Raw genomic sequence first — 20885 nt, 5'->3', positions numbered from 1 at the left:
TAACAGAAATCTAACTGACATAACCAGCACTCTCGCGGCCAATCATAAGGCTATGTGCACACGTTGAGGATTTTGCTGCGGTTTTGAGGCTGCTGATTCGCAGCAGTTTTCCATGCGTTGTACAGTACCATGTAAACCTATGGAAAACAAAATCCGCAGTGCACATGCTGCGGAAAAAAAACGTGCGGAAACGCTGCGTTTATTCCGCAGCATGTTCATTCTTTGTGCGGATTCCGCAGCGGTTTACACCTGCTCCATAATAGGAATCTGCAGAGGTAAAACCGCAGGTGGAACCGCACAAAAACCGCAGGAAATCCGTGGAAAATCCGCAGTGCACATGCTGCGGAAAAAAAACGTGCGGAAACGCTGCATTTATTCCGCAGCATGTTCATTCTTTGTGCGGATTCCGCAGCGGTTTACACCTGCTCCATAATAGGAATCTGCAGAGGTAAAACCGCAGGTGGAACCGCACAAAAACCGCAGGAAATCCGTGAAAAATCCGCAGTGCACATGCTGCGGGAAAAAAACGTGCGGAAACGCTGCATTTATTCCGCAGCATGTTCATTCTTTGAACGGATTCCGCAGCGGTTTACACCTGCTCCATAATAGGAATCTGCAGGGGTAAAACCGCAGGTGGAACCGCACAAAAACCGCAGGAAATCCGTGGAAAATCCACAGTGCACATGCTGCGGGAAAAAAACGTGCGGAAACGCTGCATTTATTCCGCAGCATGTTCATTCTTTGAACGGATTCCGCAGCGGTTTACACCTGCTCCATAATAGGAATCTGCAGGGGTAAAACCGCAGGTGGAACCGCACAAAAACCGCAGGAAATCCGTGGAAAATCCGCAGTGCACATGCTGCGGGAAAAAAACGTGCGGAAACGCTGCATTTATTCCGCAGCATGTTCATTCTTTGTGCGGATTCCGCAGCGGTTTACACCTGCTCCATAATAGGAATCTGCAGAGGTAAAACCGCAGGTGGAACCGCACAAAAACCGCAGGAAATCCGTGGAAAATCCGCAGTGCACATGCTGCGGGAAAAAAACGTGCGGAAACGCTGCATTTATTCCGCAGCATGTTCATTCTTTGAACGGATTCCGCAGCGGTTTACACCTGCTCCATAATAGGAATCTGCAGGGGTAAAACCGCAGGTGGAACCGCACAAAAACCGCAGGAAATCCGTGGAAAATCCGCAGTGCACATGCTGCGGGAAAAAAACGTGCGGAAACGCTGCATTTATTCCGCAGCATGTTCATTCTTTGTGCGGATTCCGCAGCGGTTTACACCTGCTCCATAATAGGAATCTGCAGAGGTAAAACCGCAGGTGGAACCGCACAAAAACCGCAGGAAATCCGTGGAAAATCCGCAGTGCACATGCTGCGGGAAAAAAACGTGCGGAAACGCTGCATTTATTCCGCAGCATGTTCATTCTTTGTGCGGATTCCGCAGCGGTTTACACCTGCTCCATAATAGGAATCTGCAGGGGTAAAACCGCAGGTGGAGCCGCACAAAAACCGCAGGAAATCCGTGGAAAATCCGCAGTGCACATGCTGCGGGAAAAAAACGTGCGGAAACGCTGCATTTATTCCGCAGCATGTTCATTCTTTGAACGGATTCCGCAGCGGTTTACACCTGCTCCATAATAGGAATCTGCAGGGGTAAAACCGCAGGTGGAACCGCACAAAAACCGCAGGAAATCCGTGGAAAATCCGCAGTGCACATGCTGCGGGAAAAAAACGTGCGGAAACGCTGCATTTATTCCGCAGCATGTTCATTCTTTGTGCGGATTCCGCAGCGGTTTACACCTGCTCCATAATAGGAATCTGCAGGGGTAAAACCGCAGGTGGAACCCACACAAAAACCGCAGGTAAAACGCAGTGCTTTTTACTTGTAGATTTCTCAAAACAGGTGCGGAAAAATCTGCAGAGGTTCCATCTATGTGTGCACATAGCCGAAGTGTCAGTCACCGTCACGCTGATGGTTGCACAATACCTTCAATGAGGAGTCTGCAGCTTCCAGGGCGGACTCCTCCAGACCCATGTCTCGCCTCCTCTCCGCTCGGACTTCAGCATAACTGTAGAACGGTATGAGATGTTATAAGGAGCGAGGAACATGTCTTCCCTACAAGCATGAATGTGACATTGACATATATGATCACCTACTGTACATCCGTGAGTGGCCTGATACACTGGTGATACATTAGGAAACGCTCCCCGCATTCATGACATTTTATAACTTACATGTGAATCTTTTTTCTGCCATCGGTACGCTATCACACCATTGAAAAGTCTATGGGCTTTCTATAATGCTATAGTCAGTAGAGGGCACTATATACCAGAAGTAACACTGGCTGATTATTTGCACAGGTTCAAGGATCTACATGCAGCAAATGTAGAGGGCGAATCTCTGACTCCGCTAGCAAAACCAAATTTCTGTCTATGAGACTACTGGAAAGAGCCAAGAACTCATAAATCACATTACATTACAAGCTGACTCAATACTCCAATGGTAAAATCAGTACTGGACATTTTATAGACTTCTATGGGACTTGTAGTGGGAGTGGACCTGGCACTAAACTTGTTCTTTCAGAAGCACCGTCACAGCATTTCCCTGCTGCTGCCACTAGGTGGAGCTCGGTGCATAGCAATCTGCTTGAGTTCTAGCAGTTCTGTATTAAACTAATTGCACTGGGCTCCCCCTAGTGGTGACTGGGCTCCAGAAGAAGAGAAGTAAATGGATTTTGGGCCCAATTCATCATTGCATTTCTACCAGTCTTATGGCATGAAACCTCTCAGTTTGTGACTTGTTCATTTGTACGAAATGTATCCAAAGATTTTTGCATTTGTTTAAGTTGTCGTTTGTGGTTTAGTTAGTGTTCTGGTTTTTACATCAATGTGGCTTTTCCAGATGTTTTAGATTGGTTCATCAAACATAACCTTTAAAAATAAAAAAAAACTTGCAAAATTTGGTGCAACTCCAAGCCTCTCGAGTAGTTATTCTATGTAGGTCAATTATTTTGCTAAAATGACTTTTCCTGCTAAAAAGTGGCAAAAATAAAGTCAAAGAGGGGAAAAAAAGACAATTTTTGTCTTTGCGCAAAAATCACGAATCGCCACTTTGATGAATTTGGTGCAAACAAATAAACAAAAAGAACAAGTCAAAAAAGACCTTGGTGTTCTGAGTGACAACCAAAGATCCAATTAGGTTGGACATTAAAGGAGTTTTCCAGGACTTTGATAGTGACGTTATATCCTTAAAGGGAATCTGTCACCAGGTATTTGCTGAGAGCAGCATAATGTAGAGAAAGACACACTGATTCCAACAATGTATCACTTACTAGGCTTCTTGCTGTCATTTTGCTAAAATCCCTGTTTTATCTACTGCAGATCTAGCAGTCCTCTGAATGCTGAGCTCTGTATAACCCCGCCCACACCACTGATTGGCAGCTTTTTGCACATGTGCAGTCTACACAGAAAACAGCCAAGCAGTGGAAGGGGCGAGGTTATACATACCCCATGAATATTTCGGACTACAAGGCAGCAGGGTTACTAGTCTGTTAGTGATAGTCTCCCGCTGATAAAACACTGACTTTATCAAAACTGCACCAAGCAGACCAGTACGTGATACATCACTGGAATCAGGGTCTCTGCCCCTACATTATGCTGCTCTTGGATTAGGTTGCAAAAACCTGGTGACAGATTCCCTTTAACATAGAAATATCAATATAACATTTCCAGAATACGCCTTTAACGTTAATAACAAGTACTGTCAGTGTGCACGGGCGCCTACTCTAGGTTTTGCAAAGTGACCGTCAGACTTTTGTCTGTAACAGAGTTTTTTGCTTGAATTTCTCTTCAGGACTGAATAATAGGAAAAGCACCAGGCCAAACAGCTGCGAGGATTTGGCACCGGATCGGGGTCTGCGTCGCTATTCTGTTCGCAAACTTCACCACAAGATGAGGAGTTCTTACCTAACGACAGTGTGTGTACAGACAATAAACTCCGGCTTGGAATTCCACTGATGATAGGTGATGTAGTAGTGCGTCTGCAGCCAGATCCACTGTTGGCCTTTGGTTAGAAACCTGTAGTAACAGGACTTTCCCTTCCCATATTGCATCACTAACAGGCAATGAAGGAAAAACAAAATAATCAGCGACAGACATAGAAGGGCCACTAGAGCCAAGAATCTGCGGAGAAGCCAAGGAAAGCATGAAGCGGACCAGGGTCAGTGGGAAAGCACACGGTACGTTATCAAGAAGCTTTACCAAATGCTTACAAGCTCTGCAAGCCATTTATTACAGATGTAGCACAGTGTGAATGACTATTCAGCACCTTAGGGCTGGATTATTTACTGTGGGAATACATAGAAGGGATTACTGTATGCCCAGATAGAGCAGACAAAGTGGTATGACTACATGACAAAGCTATCCCTGACATATCTGGCAAACACAGCTCTGCAACATCTTACTTATTATTTAAGGGATGGTCCAAAACTAACATTGATATAATCTTAAATGTCTATTTGATGTAATCCTCTAATTGCTTTTCTAGTATACTCTATCGTTCCCTCTCTACACTATAATTGCTTTATTTTATGCTTTTACCAATTTCCTCTTTGATGACGTTTTGTTTCAGAACTCCCACTGCATGCTGGGATACTCAAAGGTGATGTCATCAGGGGCAGAGGCTGGGATCACGGCTGCAGCCTCTGTCCCCACCCTCAAACAAACTGTCCCCACCATGAAATGAGGCATCATCAGTAACATCCGTTTCAGGAGCTGGGCTACTAAGAATGAGCAGGTTGTCAATGCCGAGTAGGATCTTGTCACTGTGCAATATTATTTTTTAATGCACAGTGACAGTGCACTCCCTCACCAGGTCCAGTGAGAAGTGTCAAGTTGGCCAAGAGAGTGCACTGTCAGTGCGCATCGTATGTAGAGAACTTGGAGAGTAGAAGAAATAGAGACCAGCCCCACCCTTGAAAGTGATGTCTTTTTGGGGGTAGGGCTGGTCTATGTTCTCGCTGATCACTGGGTTCTCTCCTTACAATACTCACTGACACTGTGCTCTCTTGCCAGTCTGTCACTTCTCATCAGAGCCAGCGAGGGAGCGCATTGTCACTGTGCATTCCGCACAGTTACAAAATCCTGCTGGAATTGACAACCGACAGATACTCATACTCATAGCCGAGCATCTGAAATGGATGTCACTGATGGCGCTTCTTTTCAAGGTAGGGAATTTTAAAGTTTATTTGAAAAGCAAATTTACATTAAAGAAGCACTCAACATCAAAGTTGTTATCCTCCTAATATACTGCAATCATCATATTAAATAGCACTGTGTAGTTACAATTGCTCATTTTGCCTTTCTACCCAGTTAATTCTTCTGTTGTCTCTGCTCTATATTGAAACAGGAAGTCTCTTCTCCCTGTATTTATCATTTCCTTCTTCAAGTCCTGACTTAGCTGTTCCTCTCCCCGCCAGGGACTTTTGCAGTGACTCATGACTCATACAGGGAAAATTGACCTCCTGTTTCTACATTAAGCCTAGAAGGATTCAGCTACTAAGTTTTTAATCATGTGATGTCATAGACCTGAAAGAGAAGAATTATCTGGGTAGAAAGGCAAAATGAGCAATTTGTAAGTACACAGTGCTGTATAATATGATTGCAATATATTAATAGCATAACAATTTTGATGGGAGGAGGAGTTTTTTTTTAAATAAATACATAGTTAGGATTAAATCAGTGTTCGTTTCAGACCACCCCTTTAAGTTGCAAGTTGAGTTGGATAACAGAATTGTAAATGCTCATAAACTGTTTCCTCTTTTATTTTCCAATTTGTTATTGAGCCAGGCTTCAATCTTTGAGGAGAGTCTCTCCATCTGAGCGATCGGTGAGGGTCTCAGCACCCAGAGCCCCCCCTGAACAAGGCTGCTACATGACATGTCAAAAGTTTTCTTAATGTGGATCCTTTTTAAAGGTTTTAAAGACATATTTATTTATTTTAAAAACAGTGCCACTCTTAGTCACAGGTTGTAGCTGGCATTGCAGCTCAGCTCCAGTACAAGGCATAGGGTGGAGCTGCAGTACCAAACTCAACCTGTGAGCAAGTGAGGTGCCATTTATAAATGAAAGCAGCCATGCAAGTCACTGAGATGTTCCCAAGTATCACGCAGTCGAGAGTCTGGAGGACATCAATACTACAGCTATTGGAACTGGGGACAAGTGCCGTGGAGGCCATCCGTACTGCGCCCCCCCTTGACTAAAGACCATTATAGGTGACAAATGGCAGAAATGATTATTCTTTCTGTTAGACTATTTATTGCGCTGCCACGGCTCATCTTCCCCGAGCACGCAGTCAATCATTCATCACTAATAGGAATATATCACATTATACAAATATGTCTGACTCCTGACCGATGTCAGCGATCCCATGGCTACAGCTCAGTCTCCATGTCCTTTCCTATAGATTTTACACAAGGGCTTCATTTCTATTGATTTTCCCGGAATCGTCTCCTCTTGTCAGGATTCACGCTGAATTAATGGGACTTTGGTCGGGCAGATCTGGCCGGCGCCTGCAGAGCTTGTGTAAGATTTATCGGAAAGTCATTGAAACGTTATCGTTCTTAGACAGAGATTCACTGTCAGAAGACATGGAACAGAAGCCGATGAGTGGCTGCAGCGCTGTTCTTCTTGGTTCTTCACTGGCACGGATACCAGTCTGCTAGGTAGCAGGATAGGGCTATGTTCACATCACGTGGGGAAAGATTTGATGCACTGTCAGTTTTGTGTTGGCGCCCACCAAAAACCGTGCACAGGGCTGTAAGGAGATTAAAGGCTCCTGTATAACCTTGTGCATTAAGTGTCTATGTCAGCGCACGGATGCTGTCTGTAGAGTGGTATGGCCTCCACGCACTGCCGCGCAGTCTCGCTATGTACAGAGGTATTCTTCCAATAGTTGGGTGACATCAGCCACGCCATCACTATGTCTCTATGTGCTGAGCTGTAATATGACCATGTGCGACGGCCCTAATGCTCCAATCACATCGCAGGTTTGGGTGCAACAAAATGTGTTTCTTGCACAAACTTATATTTAAATGCAACCAAAAATTGTTTGGTTGTTTAATGAAAATCTGCCGTTTTTCTAACTACATTTTGACCATATAGTTACAGTGAATCTGTCAGCCAGTTTTTGCTATGTAATTTGAGGTCAACAAGAGGTAAGGGCTGAGATACTGATTTCAGGGATGTGTCACTTAGTAGGCTGTGTGCTGTTGTTTCAATACAATGAAGGTTTTCTCACCAAGAGATAATCACTGCCAGACTACAGCTCATGTGAGCCCTAGTCTGACCACCCTCCCTACTGTGATAAGAAGCTCACTGTCAATAGACAATGTATATGCAGAGCCTGGTGTGGGCAGTGTTAGCGTTCAGAGCTCTGCTCCATGCTACATCTAAAAACTCTGTGTCACAATTGATGCACCCAGTAATCTAAGTGACACATCATTGGAATCAGAAACATATAAAGTAGAATAAAGAGGTCTCAGGTTGCTAAATGGATACTATTTGTAACTTACCTTTCCGATCTCAGGAATGGATGGATTTTTAATTCTATAGGTTATAGCTTATTAATTAGGTTACTGGCCACCCATCACTGTAGTCTAGAGGTGGCCAATTTCTTAGGCAAGGAGCATGCGCTTCCAAATTGTTGCAAGCACTGCTCTGAAGCTGGCCATATCACCGCGCCACTGCACTCATCTGAGGCTACAAAGGAGATTGTGTCTTATATTGTAGCATCAGATAACAGGAAGTTCGAGCTAGTGGCTCAGCTGTACCCCCAGGCCGAACTGTCAATGATCAGGAGCACACCGCTCTCCCAGCAAGCAGGAAGCTTATAGGCAAGGGAGCAGTGCGCTCCTGATCAGAGGATCCAGAGACAACCTCTTTAAAGGGAATGTGTCACCAGTTTTTTGGGCTACCAGGTAAAAATACCATTCAATTCAGTGCCCCCTATGCATTGCACAAGTACTTCTGATACCCCCTGACTCCCCACGTATGATCCATAAAAACCTTTATTATTCCTCCCGGGCTGTATGCTAATATGGCTGGTCCGGTCCGATGGGCAGGGCTTAGTATCCGTCTCTCCCCCCTCCTCGCTTGCTTCTACGCATTTCTTGTGGTGAATTTCGGCGATTGCGTAGTTTTTGCACATGCGCATTCCAAAGGCATCTCGCGCCTGCGGAGTATGCTTTGCCCAACAGTGTGCAAAGCAGAAAGGCTGTATTGAGCATGTCCGGTATTTGTGATTTCTTTCTAGGGCCCGGAACACAGAAATGGCAGCGAAATACTTCCGGTACATAGGAAGCAATCGCCTATGCCGGCGCATGCGCAATACAGCACGCGCGAGATGCCTTTGGAATGCGCACGCAATGCGCCGAAATTCACCGCAAGAAATGCATAGATGTAAGGGAGGAGGGGGGAGAGATGGACACTATGCCCCACCCATCAGACTGGACCGGCCATATTAACACAGCGCAGGAGGAATAATAAAGATTTTTATGGATCATACGTGGGGAGTCAGAAGTACTTGTGTAATCATAGGGGGCACTGAATTGAATGGTATTTTTACCTGGTAGCCCAAAAAAGTGGTGTCAGATTCCCTTTAAGTTTCTTGGTGTATTGAATAATGTACATGTAGCCATATGTGTTATCATACAGCACAAAAGGTATCCAGATGTTTCTCTGTCACACACATGCCCAATCTATATTCCTCTCCTATACATTTGGCCAATTAAAAGTTGATTTGTAAGGCACCATTTATGAGGACTACATGTCTTCATGACAGAGGACTGGATTTCCCTTAAAAAGACAGAGACACAATTCAGTGTGACGATAACTTAAGTCACAGTACGTGCTGTGATTCTTTTATTTTTCCTATCCATCTTATCCATCTGAGCCCATAACAAGTTTGGTGGGAAATGGGCTGTAGAAATGCTGACTTTGTATTTTAATAATGGTTAAAAAGACATTTTGTGGCGGTGAGCTTTAACATCTGCAAGCAATAATTTCGCAGCCATACCCAACATGATACTTTGAGGAGAGGACATGAATAAATATCACCCAGGTTTTTTTTTTGTAAATGAAATATTAGAATTGTAACAAACAAAGTAATGAAGGTATAACTCACAATGAACATGGCACCTTGCTAGGAGTTCTAGGTCATCTGCATGGTAGTAATCGTACCCTGACGTCCCCAGCACTTCAAAGGGTAAATAGCCAATTATCGGTGGGGCCCTGGAATAATAAGAGTGATGTTAATGGAGACAGAAGTGGTTGCTAGACAAGTATAGAATACAAAGTGGAACCTAAAAGCGGCCATCACTGCAGCACCCAGAATAGCAGGACACATTACTGGACGCAATTCACCGGCTTTTAGTTGTTAGCTCAGTGCTGTCCATGCTCCTGTAATAAGCATCATTCAAGATGTGTATAGTGCTGCATTTATTAAAGTGTCAAGAAAGAACAGAAGAATGAAATAAATACATTATTTATACTCTAAACCAAATGCCTACTGTATGTCATACTATAGAACTACAGTATATATACATGGGCAGCACGGTGGCTCAGTGGTTTGCACTGTATGGTGGCTCAGTGGTTAGCACTGTATGGTGGCTAAGTGGTTAGCACTGTATGGTGGCTAAGTGGTTAGCACTGTATGGTGGCTAAGTGGTTAGCACTGTACGGTGGCTCAGTGGTTAGCACTGTACGGTGGCTCAGTGGTCAGCACTGTACGGTGGCTCAGTGGTTAGCACTGTACGGTGGCTCAGTGGTTAGCACTGTACGGTGGCTCAGTGGTTAGCACTGTATGGTGGCTCAGTGGTTAGCACTGTACGGTGGCTCAGTGGTTAGCACTGTATGGTGGCTCAGTGGTTCGCACTGTACGGTGGCTCAGTGGTTAGCACTGTACGGTGGCTCAGTGGTTAGCACTGTACGGTGGCTCAGTGGTTAGTACTGTACGGTGGCTCAGTGGTTAGCACTGTACGGTGGCTCAGTGGTTAGCACTGTACGGTGGCTCAGTGGTTAGCACTGTACGGTGGCTCAGTGGTTAGCACTGTACGGTGGCTCAGTGGTTAGCACTGTATGGTGGCTCAGTGGTTAGCACTGTATGGTGTCTCAGTGGTTAGCACTGTACGGTGGCTCAGTGGTTAGCACTGTACAGTGGCTCAGTGGTTAGTACTGTACGGTGGCTCAGTGGTTAGCACTGTACGGTGGCTAAGTGGTTAGCACTGTACGGTGGCTCAGTGGTTAGCACTGTATGGTGGCTCAGTGGTTAGCACTGTATGGTGGCTCAGTGGTTAGCACTGTATGGTGGCTCAGTGGTTAGCACTGTATGGTGGCTCAGTGGTTAGCACTGTACGGTGGCTCAGTGGTTAGCACTGCAGCCTTGCAGCTCTAGGGTCCTGGGTTCAAATCCCATGAAGGACAACATCTGCAAGGAGTTTGTATGTTCTCCCTGTGTTTGCGTGGGTTTCCTCCGGGTTCTCTGGTTTCCTCCCACATTCCAAAGACATACTGATAGGGAATTTAGATTGTGAGCCCCATTGGGGACAGCGATGATAATGTCTGTAAAGCGCTGTGGAATATGATAGTGCTATATAACATAGTAACATAGTAACATAGTTAGTAAGCAAAACATAATAAATAAATACACATTCTTTCAGAGAAAACAATGATGGCGGCAAGATTGACTGCTAGCAAGGCAGACATGGCTACAATTCACAGAGCTGATCGGATACTAGGTTATAGTATCAGTTATTCTAGCATCGCCCCATGGATGAGCACAGCGCTATAGATAGGTTTGCTTTCACTCCACTGAGACACCTGGGCACAAGTCTTACTCCAGCTGCGCCTCATGAATCATTAAAGAGTTTTTCTCAACATCATTCTTCAGGAGCGCACTGCTCCCCAGCCTCCTAACTTCCTGCATGCCGGGGAGCAGTGCATTCCTGATTGATTGATTGTACACACCAGTAGAATGGTTACGCAGGTGGGAAAAACTGCAAGTAGAGGTATAATTTCATCTGTAGCAAGAGGCACTGAAGCAGGCCGGATCCAGCAATCTGCACAGCTTTAGAGCAGTGTTTGCAAGCTCTACAGCAAAGGGCTTGTAAGCGCTGAATAAAAGGTTCTTGAGAATGGAAAGGATTTTTAATAACAAGAAAATTGCAAAGTTGTTTGTATTTACAATTTGAACCATTTGTTATGATGAGAATAACCCTTCAAATCCACCATGCATATTTCAAATATCACCCTGAATGCATGCTGAAATGTGGGTAACTGAAATTCACGAATTCCGGGAACTGTATTCTTTACACCAGTCATTACACAGTTATCTACACGGATGATTTAGCGAATCCTGCATTGAGCAGGGGGTTGGACACGATTCCAACTCTAACTTACGATCTAATTCTATGATCTGTTCTAGAAGGAACTCACCTTCTCGCTGCATTGTGGGGCCTCAGCTAAACTACAAACTCACTAAATTTTGCAGACTTCAGCCCAGCCACAAACACCTTACACAAAATATACAGTATTTCATGAAGAAGAACCACAGCTGTATATGTGGTTTATACAGGCAAATCACACAGGACTTAATCTCCTTTCTAATCCCAAACCAAAGGCTAAGCCCTGTGGCTAGTCAGTAATTCAATCTACAGCCGGATTATTTCTTTCACACACTTCCAAGTTACTGTGAGAAGGGATGTGAAAGTGGACAGTATGCTATCTACAGGTACTTAAGTTGCGTTTTATGAAGAATCCAGAAATTTAGGACAAGCTCTAAATTTCTCAGAGTATTTTCCAAAATGAAGAGAAATACGGTACATATTAAACCTGAGGTTGCTGTGCACCATAGAGGAGCCTCCAAAGTCATCACATGTCTTCAATAGTCTTAGGAAGCTAGAGACAGCTGAAGCACTGCAGAATTAAGTTACTTTGGGAATTAGGGAACAAGACATTACGCTACCACATTTAGTTTAGTTTGTGCTTATTCCTGTCACTTAATTTGGTGGGACAATATCTCAAGATTAAGAAAATGACACGTCTCCTGTGATGACTATACCCCAGCCCCATGTCTCCTGTGATGACTATACTCCAGCCCCATGTCTCCTGTGATGACTATACCCCAGCCCCATGTCTCCTGTGATGTCTATACCCCAGCCCCATGTCTCCTGTGATGACTATACCCCAGCCCCATGTCTCCTGTGATGACTATACCCCAGCCCCATGTCTCCTGTGATGACTATACCCCAGCCCCATGTCTCCTGTGATGTCTATATCCCAGCCCCATGTCTCCTGTGATGTCTATACCCCAGCCCCATGTCTCCTGTGATGTCTGTACCCCAGCCCCATGTCTCCTGTGATGTCTATACCCCAGCCCCATGTCTCCTGTGATGACTACACCCCAGCCCCATGTCTCCTGTGATGTCTATATCCCAGCCCCATGTCTCCTGTGATGTCTATATCCCAGCCACATCTCTCATGTAATGTCTATACCGCAGCCCCATGTCTCCTGTGATGACTACACCCCAGCCCCATGTCTCCTGTGATGTCTATACCTCAGCCCCATGTCTCCTGTGATGTATATGCCTCAGCCCCAGTGTCTCTATGTGATGTATACACAGGAGTCTCAGTGTCTCCTCTGTGATGTTTATACAGCAGCCTTGGTGTCTCCTGTGTTATGTATACAGCAGATCTCCCACTGCTTGAGTTATAAATGTAACGTGAACAGTGATGGATTTCCCATGTGAGGAGACCTGCAGTGTAAAATATATATGTTCAGTACAACTTATTGCTGTGATTCTTTACAAAACTTATTGCAAAGATTTGAATGTGCTCCAGACCAACACAAATCTAGAAAAGCAGTTACGAGTAGCAACATCATCCATACAACCTAACATCACAGCTACACCAAAGAGTTCTTCAGTTCTTCAATACAAAATGTGAAACTCATAAAGAGTTATTAAAAACAGAGTGATCTATTTCAAGTGTTTATTTCTGTAAATGTTGATGATTATGGCTTACAGCCAATTAAAACCCAAAAGTTATTATCTCAGTAGAATAAAATAATTAACAAAAAACATGTGCAAGGCTTCCTTAGCGTTTACAAAGGTCCCTTAGTTTGTTTCAGTAGGCTCCACAATCATGGGGAAGACTGCTGACTTGACAGATGACCAGAAGGCAGTCAATGACACTCCACAAGGAGGGTACGCCACAAAGGGTCATTGCTAAAGTAGCTGGCTGTTCACAGAGTGCTGTATCCAAGCATATTAATGTACAGTTAAGTGGAAGGAAAAAGTGTGGTAGAAAAAGGTGCACAAGTAACCGGGAAAACTGCAGCCTTGAAAGGATTGTTAAGAAAAAGCCATTCAAAAATTTGGGGGAGATTCACAAGGAGTGGACTGCTGCTGGAGTCATTGCTTCAAGAGCCACCACACACAGACGTATCCAGGACATGGGCTACAAGTGTCGCATTCCTTGTGTCAAGCCACTCATGACCAATAGACAACGTCTATTTTCAAAGTGCTACCTATTAGATGGTAGGAGCAAAAGCTACATTGCCCGCATTTGAAGTTACCCTTCGGGATGCTTCTATCCAACCAATTTGTGTGATCACCCTGAACTCGATTGCGGACTGACCTCACGGATATGGTAGAAAAGGGTCCATTATTTGCTAGTCGGCGGGGAAAAAACATCAAATATTTGTTAGTCCGCAATCGAGTTCAGGGTGATCACACAAATTGGTTGGATAGAAGCATCCCGAAGGGTAACTTCAAATACGGGCAATGTAGCTTTTGCTCCTACCATCTAATAGGTAGCACTTTGAAAATCGGGCCTATTAGTCACACAGTTCGGGTATTTATTTCTTGTAAGTCAGCATACGTAGTATATGTAATATTTTGCCCTTGTGGCTTTTATTATATAGGTAAAACTATTCGACCCCTCTTCGTGCGAATCAGAGAACATTTCAGTTCCGTACGCACAGGGAAGGGGGTCCCGCGTTTAGTGAACCATGTAATACACTGTCATGCAGGTAATGTTCACACACTCCGTTTTGCAGGCATTGAAAGGGTGAGTCCACCGCAGCAAGGAGGCAATCTATATCAGCTACTTCTGAGGCGAGAAGCAAGGTGGATAATGCGCACATGCGCAACAGGGCCAATTGGCCTGAATGAAAGAATAGACATGTCGGTCTTTCTATATAAGATTTCCACCTAATGATGTTCTCGGAATTTTTTTGAAATTTTTTTTTTCAAGTTTGTTCTTGTTCTTTTTGTGTGTTTTTTTTCTGTTATGATGTTTTTCTCAGTATCACACGATTTTAAATGTATATATATATATATATATTTTTTGTAGTAGTCTATGTTATTCACATTTTGAAACCAGGTGCTCATTAGCACCGATGACGTAGGTAAGGGGGAGTGCGCAGTTTTTTGGGTTAATTATAAATCCAACCTCCCTGTTTCCTTTAGTCATTGGGACCTGTAGAAGCACATACGTGCGAAACAGCTGTCATCCTTTTATCTGCACGTTTTTCTTCGTCTGTAACCGCCTTATGTCCAAAGAAACTGATTTATGGGACCGGTGAGTGCACATCATCATTTTTTTCTTTTTTACCTTGGACTAGTGTGAAGTTTCCACAATCAGTGATGGTTTGGGGAGCCGTGTCATCTGCTGGTGTAGGTCCACTGTGTTTTATCAAGACCAAAGTCAGCTCAGCCGTCCACCAGGAAATTTTATAGCACTTCATGCTTCCCTCTGCCGACAAGCTTTTTGGAGATGGAAATTTCATTCTCAAGCAGGACTTGGCACCTGTCCACACTGCCAAAAGTACCAATACTTGGTTTAAGAACAACAGTATCACTGTGCTTGATTGGCCAACTGACTCGTCTGACCTTATCTCCATAGAAAATCTATGGGGTATTGTCAAAAGGAATCTTTTCTCTCTCTTTTTATTTTTTTTAATATAGCGCTAACATATTACGCAGCGCTTTACAATTTGCACACATCATCATTGCTGTCCCCAATGGGGCTCACAATCTAAATTCCCTATCAGTATGTCTTTGGAATGTGGGAGGAAACCGGAGAACATGCAAACTCTTTGCAGATGTTGTCCAGGGTGGGGCTTGAACCCAGGACTCCAGAGCTGCAAGGCTGCAGTGCTATCCACTGATAGATGAGAGACACCAGACCCAACAATGCAGACGAGCTGAAGGCTGCTATGAAAGCAACCTGGGCTTCCATAACACCTCAGCAGTGCCACAGGCTGATCGCCTCCATGGACGCTGCATTGATGCAGTAATTGATGCAAAAGGAGCCAAGTATTGAGTGCATTTACTGAACATACATATCAGTAGACCAACATTTCAGATTTTAAAATCATTTCTCAAGCTGATATTATAAAGTATTCTAATTTACTGAGATAATAACTTTTGGGTTTTCATTGGCTGTAAGCCATAATCATCATCATTAACAGAAATAAACACTTGAAATAGATCACTCTGTAATGACCCTATATAATATGAGTTTCACTTTTTGTATTAAAGAATTGAAATAAATTAACTTTTTGATGATATTCTAATTTTGAGAGAAGCACCTGTATGAACATTGTTTCAGGCTTCTGCTATATTCCCTCACTATAGTTATAGGTTTTTCTATATCCTGTAATGTAGACAGAAATGTACAGTGGGGCAAAAAAGTATTTAGTCAGTCAGCAATAGTGCAAGTTCCACTACTTAAAAAGATGAGAGGCGTCTGTAATTTACATCATAGGTAGACCTCAACTATGGGAGACAAACTGAGAAAAAAAAATCCAGAAAATCACATTGTCTGTTTTTTTAACATTTTATTTGCATATTATGGTGGAAAATAAGTATTTGGTCAGAGACAAAATTTCATCTCAATACTTTGTAATATATCCTTTGTTGGCAATGACAAAGGTCAAAGGTTTTCTGTAAGTCTTCACAAGGTTACCACACACTGTTGTTGGTATGTTGGCCCTTCCTCCATGCAGATCTCCTCTAGAGCAGTGATGTTTTTGGCTTTTCGCTTGACAACACGGACTTTCAACTCCCTCCAAAGGTTTTCTATAGGGTTGAGATCTGGAGACTGGCTAGGCCACTCCAGGACCTTGAAATGCTTCTTACGAAGCCACTCCTTCGTTGCCCTGGCGGTGTGCTTTGGATCATTGTCATGTTGAAAGACCCAGCCACGTTTCATCTTCAATGCCCTTGCTGATGGAAGGAGGTTTGCACTCAAAATCTCACGATACATGGCCCCATTCATTCTTTCATGTACCCGGATCAGTCGTCCTGGCCTCTTTGCAGAGAAACAGCCCCAAAGCATGATGTTTCCACCACCATGCTTTACAGTAGGTATGGTGTTTGATGGATGCAACTCAGTATTCTTTTTCCTCCAAACACGACAAGTTGTGTTTCTACCAAACAGTTCCAGTTTGGTTTCATCAGACCATAGGACATTCTCCCAAAACTCCTCTGGATCATCCAAATGCTCTCTAGCAAACTTCAGACGGGCCAGGACATGTACTGGCTTAAGCAGTGGGACACGTCTGGCACTGCAGGATCTGAGTCCATGGTGGCGTAGTGTGTTACTTATGGTAGGCCTTGTTACATTCGTCCCAGCTCTCTGCAGTTCATTCACTAGGTCCCCCCGCGTGGTTCTGGGATTTTTGCTCACCGTTCTTGTGATCATTCTGACCCCACGGGGTGGGATTTTGCGTGGAGCCCCAGATCGAGGGAGATTATCAGTGGTCTTGTATGTCTTCCATTTTCTAATTATTGCTCACACTGTTGATTTCTTCACTCCAAGCTGGTTGGCTATTGCAGATTCAGTCTTCCCAGCCTGGTGCAGGGATACAATTTTGTTTCTGGTGTCCTTTGACAGCTCTTTGGTCTTCACCATAGTGGAGTTTGGAGTCAGACTGTTTGAGGGTGTGCACAGGTGTCTTTTTATACTGATAACAAGATTAAACAGGTGCCATTACTACAGGTAATGAGTGGAGGAAAGAGGAGACTCTTAGGCTACGTTCACATTAGCGTCGCGTCGCTGTTGCGTCGGCGACGCAGCGGCGACGCAGCGGCGACGCGCCCCTATGTTTAACATAGGGGACGCGTGCGTCTTTTTGCACGCGTTTTCCGACACGTGCGTCATTTTAGACGCTAGCGTCGGACGCAAGAAAACGCTACAAGTTGCATTTTTCTTGCGTCCAATTTCGTCAAAAAACGACGCACGCGTCGCAAAACGCGTTTGCGCGCGTTTTTCCGTGCGTCGCGCGTTGTGTCGCCGACGCAGGGCGGCGCAACGCTAGTGTGAACGTAGCCTTAAAGAAGAAGTTACAGGTCTGTGAGAGCCAGAAATCTTGATTGTTTGTTTCTGAACAAATACTTATTTTCCACCATAATATGCAAATAAAATGTTAAAAAAACAGACAATGTGATTTTCTGGATTTTTTTTTCTCAGTTTGTCTCCCATAGTTGAGGTCTACCTATGATGTAAATTACAGACGCCTCTCATCTTTTTAAGTGGTGGAACTGGCACTATTGCTGACTGACTAAATACTTTTTTGCCCCACTGTAAGTTACTACAGAAAGCTCACTGACTTAGGTGTGGATTGGTCAGACTTGAAGATTTGTAGGAGGAACCGTAGGGTGGAAACACTGGAAACAACATCTGCCCCACACTTCCTCCCTACTGGATGCTGAGCGAAAAGGTAAACCATGACAAATTTACCTGTGGTCTAAAAAGAGGAATTTCCACTCTAAGCTGTGCCTTGATGTAAATTCTTCACAAGGCTCTTCTACATTGCACAACTCCTGGAACATAGAAGACACAGACAACATAAAATGGATATCGTTTGTCGCAACACAGATATTTGTTAGAACAGTAAATCCTAAAGTTGTATAAAAGCACAACGAGAATATTACAATCTAAGAGGTATAAAATGTGGAAGGGCATTGTGTCTTATCAATACTATTACATGTTGTGCACTTCTGTTTACTGTCAGTGTGGGTTTACTCCACAAAATGTGGCATGTTTGCAGTTTCATTAATATTGAGTGAGAACAGGGGCGTAAGGACAGTGGGATGTGGGGCTGCAGCCACATCAGAGTCCACAAGCTGTGTGTGTGAGTAAGAAGCAATCTGTGGGTTTAACATGTAATGTGTGTGTAACATGCAGTATATGTGTGTGTAACAGGCAATGTGTGTAACAGGCAATGTGTGTAACAGGCAATGTGTGTAACAGGCAATGTGTGTAACAGGCAATGTGTGTGTAACAGGCAATGTGTGTAAGAGGCAATGTGTGTAACAGGCAATGTGTGTGTAACAGGCAATGTGTGTAAGAGGCAATGTGTGTGTAACAGGCAATGTGTGTAAGAGGCAATGTGTGTAACAGGCAATGTGTGTAACAGGCAATGTGTGTGTAACAGGCAATGTGTGTAACAGGCAATGTGTGTGTAACAGGCAATGTGTGTGTAACAGGCAATGTGTGTAAGAGGCAATGTGTGTAACAGGCAATGTGTGTAACAGGCAATGTGTGTGTAACAGGCAATGTGTGTAAGAGGCAATGTGTGTGTAACCGGCAATGTGTGTAAGAGGCAATGTGTGTAAGAGGCAATGTGTGTAACAGGCAATGTGTGTAAGAAGCAATGTGTGTAAGAGGCAATGTGTGTGTAACAGGCAATGTGTGTGTAACAGGCAATGTGTGTGTAACAGGCAATGTGTGTAAGAGGCAATGTGTGTAACAGGCAATGTGTGTAACAGGCAATGTGTGTGTAACAGGCAATGTGTGTAAGAGGCAATGTGTGTGTAACCGGCAATGTGTGTAAGAGGCAATGTGTGTAAGAGGCAATGTGTGTAACAGGCAATGTGTGTAAGAAGCAATGTGTGTAAGAGGCAATGTGTGTGTAACAGGCAATGTGTGTGTAACAGGCAATATGTGTAAGAGGCAATGTGTGTGTAAGAGGCAATGTGTGTAACAGGCAATGTGTGTGTAACAGGCAATGTGTGTAACAGGCAATGTGTGTAAGAGGCACTGTGTGTGTAACCGGCAATGTGTGTAAGAGGCAATGTGTGTGTAACAGGCAATGTGTGTAAGAGGCAATGTGTGTGTAACAGGCAATGTGTGTGTAACAGGCAATGTGTGTGTAACAGGCAATGTGTGTAAGAGGCAATGTGTGTAAGAGGCAATGTGTGTAACAGGCAATGTGTGTAACAGGCAATGTGTGTGTAACAGGCAATGTGTGTAACAGGCAATGTGTGTAAGAGGCAATGTGTGTAACAGGCAATGTGTGTGTAACAGGCAATATGTGTGTAACAGGCAATGTGTGTAAGAGGCAATGTGTGTAACAGGCAATGTGTGTGTAACAGGCAATGTGTGTAACAGGCAATGTGTGTAAGAGGCAATGTGTGTAACAGGCAATGTGTGTGTAACAGGCAATGTGTGTAAGAGGCAATGTGTGTAACAGGCAATGTGTGTAAGAGGCAATGTGTGTGTAACCGGCAATGTGTGTAAGAGGCAATGTGTGTGTAACAGGCAATGTGTGTAAGAGGCAATGTGTGTGTAACAGGCAATGTGTGTAACAGGCAATGTGTGTAAGAGGCAATGTGTGTAACAGGCAATGTGTGTAAGAGGCAATGTGTGTGTAACAGGCAATGTGTGTAAGAGGCAATGTGTGTGTAACAGGCAATGTGTGTAACAGGCAATGTGTGTAACAGGCAATGTGTGTGTAACAGGCAATGTGTGTAACAGGCAATGTGTGTAAGAGGCAATGTGTGTAACAGGCAATGTGTGTGTAACAGGCAATGTGTGTGTAACAGGCAATGTGTGTGTAAGAGGCAATGTGTGTAACAGGCAATGTGTGTAAGAGGCAATGTGTGTAAGAGGCAATGTGTGTAAGAGGCAATGTGTGTAACAGGCAATGTGTGTGTAACAGGCAATGTGTGTAAGAGGCAATGTGTGTAACAAGCAATGTGTGTAAGAGGCAATGTGTGTGTAACACGCAATGTGTGTAACAGGCAATGTGTGTAACAGGCAATGTGTGTAAGAGGCAATGTGTGTGTAACAAGCAACGTGGGTTTCTAACATACAGTGTGTGTGTACCATGGAGTGTCTATATTTGTAACATACTTTATCTGTGTGGCTAGCACGGAGTGTGTTTTCTAACATACAATGTGTGTGTACTTTTGAGTGTGTGTGACATGGACAGTGTGTGTGTATCATCCACATTTAAAAATGCTGTCAAAGAAGATGAGCGTCCATAGGGGTAAACATGGCGGACAAATTTGGGTGACTGCATCGTTTATGTCAGAGTGAAGATCAGCGTTCTCAGCAGCACGTCGTACGGTGTAAACAGGACATGAGCCGCCAATGACAGGAAACGGAATCACGACAGACTAATCATATTAGTGATCGTTCTACCCCTATCATTCTTTGCCTGTGTAAATAGGCCGAGAAGCAAAAGCCAAATGGCTTGAATATAGTCAGTCGGCGCTCGTCTAATGGTCTGAAACAGTCTCCTGTAAATGCACCATAAATGTTTCTGTACATTGGAGCAATATGTTATCATTTGGGGTCCTACCTTTAATTTTGCTCAGGGGTCCACTTTTTGTAAGATTGTCCCTGGTCAGACCTGAATATTTCAGTAAGTGAGAGCAGAGCTGCAGTCACCTCTGTACACCTGCCGTACCTACATGTCTATTCCCCACGTATTGTATTTGGGTCCATGGGATGTTCATGGGCCTTTTTCTGGCTAAAGTACTGTGTATGGGAATCCTTTCTGACGGGCACTGTAAACCCTCTGTAGCAGT

The 20885-nt window shown here is 44.1% G+C and overlaps 1 protein-coding gene across 1 annotated transcript in view; it reads right to left on the bottom strand.

The window, feature by feature from the left end:
• Nucleotides 1-20885, bottom strand: part of PASD1 (PAS domain containing repressor 1) — a 164607-nt gene that overhangs the window by 16227 nt on the left and 127495 nt on the right. The window contains exons 10-13 of the mRNA XM_069747068.1: nucleotides 17809-17891; nucleotides 9188-9294; nucleotides 3973-4120; nucleotides 1994-2075 (exon numbers count right to left, since the gene is read on the bottom strand). Of these exons, the coding sequence (XP_069603169.1) occupies nucleotides 1994-2075; nucleotides 3973-4120; nucleotides 9188-9294; nucleotides 17809-17891 (420 nt within the window). The remainder of the gene's footprint in view (nucleotides 1-1993; nucleotides 2076-3972; nucleotides 4121-9187; nucleotides 9295-17808; nucleotides 17892-20885) is intronic.

The sequence above is a fragment of the Ranitomeya imitator genome, chromosome 2 (genome assembly GCF_032444005.1).
Source record: "Ranitomeya imitator isolate aRanImi1 chromosome 2, aRanImi1.pri, whole genome shotgun sequence".
NCBI classification, from domain to species: domain Eukaryota; kingdom Metazoa; phylum Chordata; class Amphibia; order Anura; family Dendrobatidae; genus Ranitomeya; species Ranitomeya imitator.
The sequence above is the reverse complement of the archived record's forward strand: the minus strand, read 5'-3'. Positions and strand labels throughout refer to the sequence as shown.